The sequence below is a fragment of the Hippoglossus stenolepis genome, chromosome 14, assembly GCF_022539355.2.
Source record: "Hippoglossus stenolepis isolate QCI-W04-F060 chromosome 14, HSTE1.2, whole genome shotgun sequence".
NCBI classification, from domain to species: Eukaryota; Metazoa; Chordata; class Actinopteri; order Pleuronectiformes; family Pleuronectidae; genus Hippoglossus; species Hippoglossus stenolepis.
Window position 1 is genome coordinate 12,369,284 of NC_061496.1, and position 11,109 is coordinate 12,380,392.

An 11,109-nucleotide genomic window follows, 5' to 3' on the forward strand; every position below is an offset into this window, starting at 1 on the left:
GTTGGTAACTTCTGTATGTGTATGTTGCAAAATACAACTAAGATGTTAGCATGTCTACATAATGCGATTAAAGTCAATTTATTGCTAATTTTAAGTATGACCTTATTCATATTAAGGTATCTACCCTGCCAAATCTTATGCTGGTGCAAAATGCAGCTAAATGGCTGCTAACTGAATCAGAAAAAGTCCGGCAATGTTATTCAGCTATCAATCACACCATAGACGAACTGGTCATCGGGACTACTGGAATAAATCTTGTTGGGCTTTAGAGTGGCCGCATCCATTCACCCTATCAGATGCTATAAATGCCATTTCAGGAGTTCCCTTCCATTCAAATGCCTTAATGTCACCACTGGTCTCGTCTGCAGTGAAATTAATTCCATTGAAATCCACACAGTCTGGTGGCAATGGAAGGGTAAACTACTCTTTGATCTTCCCATTCAAGCCTTAAATTAACACTATCTATTAGCTTGTGCCAGATTGACCATCTCTCCCTCTGATTGCCCCCCTTTTCCCTCATCTCCCATCTCCCCCTCTTCTTTCCTTTGACCTGTGCACAAGCTTGAATGCTCCCTGTTGCTTAAATAGTCTTGTATGGTGCAGTCCAAGCCACTTTGTTTATTCCACATTTATAGAGCCTGGGCTCTGTAGGAAACCAGAAGGGACTGCTGGGGGACTGTGAGGAGATTCAATGAATTTCACAAAAACTGTCCTGGATTAAAATCGCTTACACGACCTTTAAGGAACAGAGAGTTGCAGAGAGAAAGGGCGAAACAGGTGGCAATGAGATAAAACTGAAAGAGAGAGTCAGACGGAGGATGAGATCGGTGGAGAAATCAAACTCCCATTATGAAAAGCAAGTCTCAGTCTAAAATAAGAATCCTATTGAGTGGCAGTCTCACAGATCATTTGATGAATTTGCTGTTTAACATTAGCGCAGATTGAGTCACTGTCCCTGCCATGGTGTGGTCAGGACATAGTGTGACAGCCTATTAATGTCAACATTTTTCTTCTACGATTAAGGTAAACCATCAATCTTTTGTGTGTTCTGTTGTGGCAAAAATTACAATAATATTATCTGATAAACTAACAACACAATCCTTTCATAGCGGCTAGTTAAACAAGGTCCTGAATACACATTAGTGCTAAACATACTATACAACAATGGAGGTCGCAGGCATTTTCAATATCACTGTTCTAACCTTTGTGACTGATTATAGTGTTCTGTGTTCCCATAATAAGTCAAGTGCTATGGGGACTGTTTTAAATTCCACTTGAGCAACACCGGATTTTGTTCCGTTTAATTGGATTATTCTACAGTAACAAACCATTTGTGCCATCTGTGCAAAAAAAGCAAAGAGTTAATACACTGTCATGAAACTACAACTAATCAGTAAGTCTCAAATAGGGGCATTTTTCATGGCTGCCTTTCATTAACCACAAAATTGAATAAAAAGGCATTCAGTGAAATAAGCTCCAGTTTTTCATCCACACTGCAACACCATACACTATGGACATTTACAGTGCATAACTTTGAAAAAATATATATTAATTAGTCTCATAAATGAGCTTTTATTCATCTCTGTGCAGCATGACACTTCTCTTACCTTAACTCCTGACCACACTGGAAAGAAATCGTGGCACTATTCTCAGTGATATTGATTTGCTTCACTGCTTCTTTCTCCATTGACTAATAATTACCAATGCAGACTCTCCAATTACTCGGCTCCAACTAACATTTACAGCAGTCTGAAATCCACACACTCATTATGCAGATGACAGAGAGAGAGTAACAGAGAAAAAAAACCAAACCTGCTCAGAGCGACTCCAATTAAAATTTTTTAGCTATGCCAACACAGAACCAAAAGACTTATGACAATGCATACATCCTTTGGCCGATGGAGTTTCTAATCAATTGTGAGAGACCTGCCATCGTGACTACATGAGTGAGTCACATAATAAAATAGATATTACAGTCAATCATTTGCACATTTGGAGAATTCCCCTGATTGATTTCTCAGACTATCTGGTACAGTGGGGAAATACAGTTAATGTCTAATACGATGCTGCAATCAGAGGGCTTATGCATCTGGTAAAGTACTGGACAGGATCTAAAATTTGAAGATGATGTGAGGTCATATATCACATTCAACACGCAGTTTACAGTAATGTAAACTGGTTTCACTGTTTCTAACTCAGAAAACATGGTTCCCTGGAAGGAAATCCATCCACTAGAAAGCTCTACATGTGTAAACCAAAGATAAGACACTTGAATTTCATTCAAGAAAAAAAGAGCCATCTAGTGAGCTGAAATCCCTATAGATTGTTTTAATTCACCAAAGGGCATCGCTAAGATAACCATGTGTCAACACTTGTGGTTTGTTATTCCCGCAGGGTCAAGTAATGTTTACCTGTGGTCCCTCAAACCTCAGCTCATGCTCACACATAAAGATCTTTTATTGAAGATAATGTAATCAACCGCTCTACCCTGAGAGGCTATCTCCCACGAAGATCATTCAATCCCCCACTTATGCAACTAAGCCCCACAGGGACAAATCTTAAAACATTCAAAAATGATTAATATTATATCAGTGTCAATTGATCAATCAATCAATCAAACCATTGGCTGCATGACAGCTCCAGCTTCTCACTTGGACTCAGCAGAGCTGAATTCAGAGATTTATGACTATACTTACCCGGTAGGGAGATATAAAGTACATGCAGGAAATTTCATGTTTCCCAGAAGCTTTCTAAAGGTTGAGGTGATTTCCATGCTCAGCATACCAAGCAAAGCGTACCACCCCTGTGACTGCACTCGTTCTTTCAAAGCTTTACCAACGCTCAGGCTCGAAACTCTGATGTCAGCAAGTTTTGTCTATAACCTGCTGACATGAGAAGCATACCAAGACTGTTTTCTTTTACTTAGCTTCACTAAGGAGGCACATACGAGAATACGACATGTTGTCAGAGTAGACTAATTATCATGAAACACAAGGAGATGCTAACTGATTGATTAAGAGGTTTAATTGAAGGGGCTCTGAGGATTCATTTCCTCTCTGTGATGAAAGACAGCAAATGTTGACGAATGATTTGGAACAGAAAAGGGTGTAAACTGTTCAACAAAAGAGCCTGTAAAGACAAATTTCTCACTGTAATATTTGTCAGAGAGATGAGCTTCATCTTGTGCATAAAAAGATGATATACTCTACAGATTATATACTAAACCATAACAAAGCAGACTATACTATACCACATATGGATATTTTGGATCCAGCTTGTTGAAAATGTATGTGTCAACGATCTGCTTTCCAAGTACTCAGTAAAAACGTCCAATTTCAGTATTCACACCTGTGTAACAAATACACTTGTAAATAGGGGACAAATCAAAGCTTTTCATTCAATTTAAATCGTAAACTATTTCCAAGCCCAACAGTCAGTGGTGTGAAAAAGAGAGAAGTCTCCCAGTAGACATGTTCCTGAAAAATTCAGTTTCAAGTAACTTCACTTTGAAATTGCCCGAAAGATAACCTGTTATTGCCTCTCCAGTCACTGTCTGTCAAGTTTAATTTTGAGGCTTATAGCTTTCTCACAAAACAAAAACACTCCTCTGTGATTTTGCCGTGGAATTATTGCAATTATGTGGATGCTCACAACTCAGAATGGGAAAAAGCTCAATTTTCCACCCCAAATCATTTTCCATATCCCCTATAATTGTGGTTATTAGAAAGATGCTTTAAAAGCTAGCATAGCATCTATTTCCCTCGAAGGATTTACCTTGGAAAAAAAGCATTTCCATTTACGGCTTTAATTTATCAGGACTCTAAACCACTTTAGTGGTAATTGAAATATATTAGAAATAGAAATGCAGGGTTTTTAGAGAGTACAATGGATGGACTTGCCTGGCAAATGAGGACCATGAAGGTAATCCATTTGGAAATGATTTACGGTGTGCAAATCTGGCTTGCATGCAAGTTGTTATTTACAAGTTTGGATCTCTGTAAATCTGCTATGAGTGCAGTTTAACACATGCATCTTACTTGTGAACCAAGCCTGAACTGTTACAATGCTACAATGACCCTTGGATTTGTCTTATGAGTATTGTCATTCTGCATTTACTGGATATTTTTAAACTCGACACAAAAAACCAAAATACCCACATATATGACATATTTTCTCATTGCTGGCTGATGAATAAGTCTGACTTTCAAAAGATTGTTTATTAGAACAAGCCTTGATATTAAAATTGCAGACACTGTTCTTTGGATGACACTTCCTTTCATAAATATCTTTGCAGCTTTGTAAGTATTCATCTAAAAGACATGAGGCTGCTTTCAGCAACAAACTGGATGACTATTTAAAACAAGCCATGATGGTCTCTGAGTTTCAATTGGATGCTGTGGAGGAGGTTAACTAGAGGTTTTATGGCGGCTGCTGCATACAAAGGCTTTCCAGCCCTTGCTCTGGCATGTCAGCTTGTCCAATGTCCATCTGTACTAAAGCTCATCTATTAAGAATGGATGCCAGAGTAATGAATCTGATGAATACTTTAGTATAGCCAGCTTCCCTTGGGCAACAAGAGATAGGCCTTAATATGAGCAATATGCCTGCTTTCTACTGTTAGAAAGGAAAGGTCTGATTATTTGGACGTAGGACAGTGTAATTTTCTCAGCACAAGTAATATCTCTATGTGCATATATCCAGCGGAGAGCCCCTCTCTCTGCAACAACAACCCCACTTCATCAAATGACAGTGTCTATTCACTAGCCAAAAATTAGGTCAGTTGACGTGCCCAACACCTGATCCTGCGATGTGGAGCGACTGTGAAAGACAACAATGTTTTGTTGCTGACAGCAAAACGGATCACATTAAACATGTGATGCAACAAACAGGCAGGAGGATTTGGGCGTTTAATTAGCGGTGACAGACTCAGGTGTGCCCACATACATGTCAAAAGAGGTAAATCAGATTTTCCCATGAATACGTTCGTTAAACTGCAGATATAACGGATGTGTTCAGAGCCCAGTTTATCTGCTACATCACCAATCAAGCTGTTGGAGAGATGAAGCAAGCTTGCTTATACTTTTTAAACAGAAGTGGCTGTGGCCTAATTAAAAAAGTGCTGAAATGCAAAAAGTGGAAAGGGTGCTTATCAGCTATGTTTATAGTCTGTGTTAAGGAGATAGTCAACAATTCCTCCTTTAAATTGTGTCCCGTGGAGTTTGAACAGCTACTTAATATTCCTCAATTCTGTCTTAGGAGCATCTGTGCTAGGGCGGGGGCACCAGGCCATTTAAACTAGATGTTGTCTCTGGCACAAGTGCTTATAGTAAATGTCAGGACCTTTCAGAGCCATAATAATGACACAGTTGTGGAAAATGATACATGGTGGGGTTTTTGTCCTGGATGAGGCTGGAAAACTCAGCTCCAGTACAATCATGTACAGCCAGAAGAGATTTTCATCAACTGGTCTGTTGACGTGTGGCACTGATTTTAGATTTATACGAATACCAGACTTTCAAACTAGTGACAGGTCAATTTTGCACCATTACAGAGACTAAGGCCTGTGGTGCAGACCTTATTTTGTCGCTGAGGCCCAACTGTCAAACTGAATTACAAAAATAAGCTTGGATCGCTGTCTAGTTCTTGCTGTGTACTGCCCATCTCCTATTTATTTGCATTGTTTCTATTTTCTTCCTAGGTAGAATGTAAAATCTCCAGTGTACCTTTAGTCTCATTTTCATCATATTGTACATGTTTCACCGGTAAAATAGGAACACAGCCTTTCATGTACTAAGCCCAGAGCATCTAGATAAAAAGGTAAAACAAACTTTAAATATAGTACTGCAAATTGTAATCGTAGTTCAGACTTCAGTCTCCTCGGATTAAATTTACAGACAATAGCGCTTTGCTGTTTATTACAGCTGCTTATCCATGTGGAAGAGGCTGCCACTGTTACCATGTGTTTCCAGACAGCATGGGGAACTGTCTTTTCATCCTGCTGTTCCCTTTAAATTCATAGCCAGATGAGTCATTTACAGGGTAGAGTCAAGGTGTATTCATCTGAATCCAAATGATATGAAACCTGTGTAACAGGGTGGGGAAGAAAAGGGATGTGCAACTCCTCTGAACAATGTGCTCCCTATGGAAACTCACAGATTTACAGCTATGTAAAAAGAGGCACCATATGTGCACAACTTGAATGTAACCATGTAAGAAGCTTTGAAGAGGCAGGACGAATCATTTCAAATACAAGGGCATTTTGTTAGAGGCGGAATTGGCTTTGCTTTTAAGTAACCAAACGAGATTAAAAGGTTGATGATACACGTGCAGTGTGAGAAGCAGAAATCGTTTAATAGATGTGGACCCACTGCCTGACATGAATCAGAGCAGCAGTAATGCAGCACGAAGAACTGAAGAGGGAAATGAACATATGACAGCGGACGTGCCTCTCGGGAGCTACTCCATAATCCAAAGGCAGAGACTAATTGCGTGCTTCTGGGTTTGTCAGTATTTCACAATGGTCACATTTTTTAGCCAGCAATCAGCTCTGGGGCACGGCAAAATTGTCTTCTAATAGTCGGGGGTCACGACCAAAGAGAATCTCAACAAACAGCCACTGTTTTCTGCACCGAGTTCCTCTGAGTTGGCTCTCAAGGCAGATGAAAAAAAACAATGGAGGAAAAAAAGAGAGCCACGGTTGATTGTGGTCTGAGAAAATGACTCTGCCAAGACAGGCAAGGCCTTTGTCATTACTCGGGTGATGACAGTGTTTTGCAATTAGATGCGGACAGAGGAACAAGTACAGCTGTTTTACAGGCTTAAAATCTGTATCGGGTCAGCAGGTGCAAGCGAACTGATAACATCACATTGGCAGCATTCACATGAGTGAAAGAAATCCAGTCAATGGTTACAGCAGGTTTTGAATAAACCATTAATTAACGATAAGAGAGAGGCAATGAAAGCGTCTTCAGAGTGTTTACCCTAACCATTTCCTAGATTTTCTACACAGCATTTACTGAGGCAATGACCCGCCTGTGGAGTCTGTTGCCTTATTCAGGGGGTGGGAGGCATCGTGTTCATTGAGCTGATTCATAGTAGAGGGATAATCTCTGGCCCAATAAACCATCAGGATTCAGGCAAAGCTTCTGCCGCTGATCACAGCCAGCCCAGATTGACACCAGGGAATTAGACGCCCCCACTAAAGAGACAGTCGGAGGTGGAAGTCTATTTGATGGGACGGCCCTTGGGCATTAAGGGAACATGTTAAAAATAGTGAGTACCCCTCAGCTGTTGCCAAGGTAATTCTGCCACGAGCACCAATGTATCGTCATAATGAGACGCCCATCTCCGTGCCGCCACCGACGATGACCTTACGTCACTGACACAACTCCCCTCTTTAACAATCAAGCGTGAGACAACATCGACTAAAAGGCCACACTGAGTGGAACTTTAGACAGTTGGCTGCTCGGTATTCAGGTCCACGCCCAGAACCTCTCAGAGTCAACATCCACAGAATTCATATTGAAATTGGGTAAGCCTGCCCCGCTCAGCCTTTCCTCACAGCCATCACAGCGGATATTTGATATGGGAGAGAACAAGATATTATCAGAGTCCTCCGGAGAGTTTGCTTCTTTTGTGTGTACTTTGTGTACACAAAAAGAGTTTGAGTGTTTTTACGAAACACTGGGATGGATCACGCCGATTAATGTCACTGTCTAAAAGATAACTGAAAGTATGCAGTCGATCATATTTTTGAAAAGTACGACGTTGCCTAAGCTTCAGGGGAACATTTTGATGATAAATGTTATTTTTGCATGTCTAAGCTCTGTGGTGTTTGGGTCCAAACCACGCCCGTGACAGTTAATGTACCTGAGCAGCTGGCACCATAGCATACGTGATGGAGGGAGGATGGGGTGAGGATGGAGGAAGGAAGGATGGAGGGAGGGAGGGAGGAGGAGGAGGAGATGGGGGAGGATGGGGGAGACACTGCCATAACTCGGCTGCTGATGTACAGCGACCACACGCACTCTCCAGCCTCGTTTTGAAACTGCGACATCACAGTGTGCATCGGGCAAGAACTGAACAACAGCACACACAAACACACACACACACACACAACAGAAACCAGCAGGATGCCACACATCCACACAAACATATGTGGTCCCTGTTTAGCACTTGTGTGACGGACATGTTGTGATGGAATTACATAAGCGCTGGTGTGTGTGTGTGTGTGTGTTCGGGGCGAATGTGGCGACTCGAGCGACGCTGTCCCATTTAGAGCCGCTTTGAAAACCCACCACACGCACTGGTAAATCTCTGCTGGCGGACGAGCACAATGGGGAAGCGTCTCAGAAAACTTTGCCGCTAGCATCCGAGCTAAGATGCACTTGTCGCCGGAGCAGCATCCCGCTTAGCGGCCGTTGCACCGAGCGTCTCCTCTCCCCCCCCACCCCACACCCCGCTAGCTCCCTGCCTTCCTCCTGTCAGGCGAAAAAAAACAGGGACGGGGGGGATGGAGGGAAAACGACCCATTGTGTGTTCCCCGCAGGCTCCGAGTGACAAGCCCCGCAAAGTACTTCACAGGAAACGGCGTGAGCCAGAGAGCGGTGCGTTGTGTTCAGCTCCCGCGGAGGAGCGAGTGGCTGAGAGCGGGAGAAAGTTGTGTTGCGTGTTAGCTCGTGTGTGTGTGTTGTTTGTGTTGTTTTGTACCTGAGCAGAGCCGTGTCGCCTTGTCTGCTGACCACATTTTCCACCGAGGAATAGTCCACAGTTTGTCCGGCGGGCAGACAGGACGGCAGGAAGCAGCACAGGCTGAGGATGATCGCGGTGAGCCACTGACCGGAGACACACGCATCCTGCACCGCAGTCATTATGTCCATCGCAGCCGGAGGGGGTTGTTCTCGCTGTTCCCAAGTAAAGTCTGCTTAAAAAACAAAACAAACCCGTGTGGAGGCTGAGGAGCAGGTGGAGGAGGAGGAGGAGAGAGGGGGGTGGTGGTGGTGGTGGTGGTTCGCTTTAGAAAAGAAAAAAAAAACAAAACCCTCGACGAGAACCGGCGCGTTTTATTCCCACACTTTTGCCTCCTCTGCAGCCCCGTGAAGAAAGACGCTCCGCCGCGCAGTTTCCCTGGGTTCGGTCTGGTCTGGATGCTGCGGAGCCCACCACCACTCTGCTGAAGTGTGCTCTCCAGTGGCTCGCACACCATCTAGTGAGGAGGAGACGCGCTGTAAAATGGGAGCAGACCTAGAAGCAGACAACCCCCAGGCTCTGATCCTGTTGCCATGCGGCCGTTTCCCGGGCAACCCTCTCCCAGTGGCTCGTGATGGAGCGGTAACACCGGGAGGTATCGATACGACCCGGGAGCAATTAAAGATATCGACCGGAGGAACCACCCCCACTATTTGTTCGCCCTCTTAAGGAAATGAGCGTTTGGCGAAAATGGAGCTCGGCGGTGGCGGTGACGCAGGAGTCAAATGCACAGGAAAACTCTGGGAAAGATTTCAGTTCTCTTAACAAAAAAAAAAAGAGAGAAATCACAGGCAACTCATGAGCACCAGTTATCCATATACATGTGTTAGTCTGCTCCACAAAATACAATCAGGATATCGTTTTGAGTTCCTTTTTATTATTCATCATTAAGGGGAACATGTGGGACCTCTCTCTCTCACACACACACACACACAGACCCACACAGACAGTGGGGAGTTTTAAAGTTTGTTCTAGAGCCGTAGCCCCCCCGCATTATGCCGCTCTAAGCCTTTTGACTTAGCCCACATAAATCTTCACAGACTGTACAGCCGTAGCCATGGAAAAGACACACATTTCACTGAGGTGACATGTTGGCACGGTGCCTTTGAATCATTGCAGTTGACACATGGCTTTTCGTGAATATAACAAAAATATCCTTGTGGACTTTAAACCAACATTAGACCAAGCAGCCGGGCTTTGTGAGTGTTGCAAGAAAATGTGCTTTAAAGTGCATACGATTTTGGAAAAGATTTCCAGTGGGACGACTGTGGGGATGTTCTAATTTGTTGAAAATATTCAAGTAACAGCTGTTAAGCCATGGTGTGAGTAATCCCTATTGTTATGATTCATCCATGCAGCCATTATTGTTCCATTGTTTTCATTGGTGTTCTTGCCTTAGCCATGGAGGTTATGTTTTTGCACATGTCCAGTTGGTTGATTTGTTTGTCTGTCAGCAGGATTATGCAAAAACTACTGAACAGATTTCCACAAAACTAGGTAGAAGGATGGGACATGGGCCAAGAGTGAACCTATTAAATTGTCATAAACTGATGTGACTATTAAATTGTCATAAACTGATATGACTTCACTTGCCAGTGGCTTTTCAGAGGTTAAATTAACAAATCAAATAGACGTGAAGAGAGATTTAGCAAAGTATGAGTGTTGCAACTCGTTTAATTACCTTTGCCAAAGAGGTTATGTTTTAATAATAACTAATAAGAAGAAGCACTTATCTAAACTAGGTTACAAAGTGCTTCACACAAAGGTCCCTGGCAAAATGAAGAATCGATTGTAATAAAAGATATTCTGTTCGGTCCAATTTAAGAGCTAAATCATGACATGATAAGGTGTTTGATGATACTGTTTTCACCCCTGTGCAGTTGATTGGTTGGTTGGTTGGTTTGTCAGAAAGATTACACAAAAACTACCACACAAAGGATTTCCATGAAAGTTGGTGAAAGAATGGGACATGGGCCAAGAAAGAGCTCATTCTATTTTGGCATGGATCGGGTAAATAAAAGGGATCCAGGAATTTTGTTTTCACTTTCTTTTGCCAAATATAGGCAGGTTTTTTTTTGACATTTTCATAGACTTCCCAGGAAATAATGCATGGATCTTGTTTGGAAAAACCAAGAATCTTTAGGGTATTGATAATGTGCGATTTTGTGTGGATCCAAATACAAATCTGGATTTAATGGTCCAGTGTGTAAGATTTAGGTGAAAGGGATCTATTGACAGAAATTGAATATAAAGTAATCCTAGTGATGTTTTCACTAGTGTGTAATAACCTAAATTGTTGATTTCTTTAACCTAGAATGAAGCCCTTTTTATACAGTAGCCCAGACTGGACAAACTAAACAC

The 11,109-nt window shown here is 42.4% G+C and overlaps 1 protein-coding gene across 2 annotated transcripts in view; it reads right to left on the reverse strand.

The window, feature by feature from the left end:
- Positions 1-9,455, reverse strand: part of negr1 (neuronal growth regulator 1) — a 132,182-nt gene extending 122,727 nt beyond the window's left edge. Inside the window, exon 1 of one of the 2 annotated variants that reach the window (XM_035177134.2) lies at positions 8,710-9,455. In XM_035177134.2, coding sequence (XP_035033025.1) covers positions 8,710-8,879 — 170 coding nt within the window. In that variant the 5' untranslated portion in view covers positions 8,880-9,455. The remainder of the gene's footprint in view (positions 1-8,709) is intronic. The other variant, XM_035177135.2, reaches the window with a different exon arrangement.
- Positions 9,456-11,109: the final 1,654 nt, after the last annotated feature.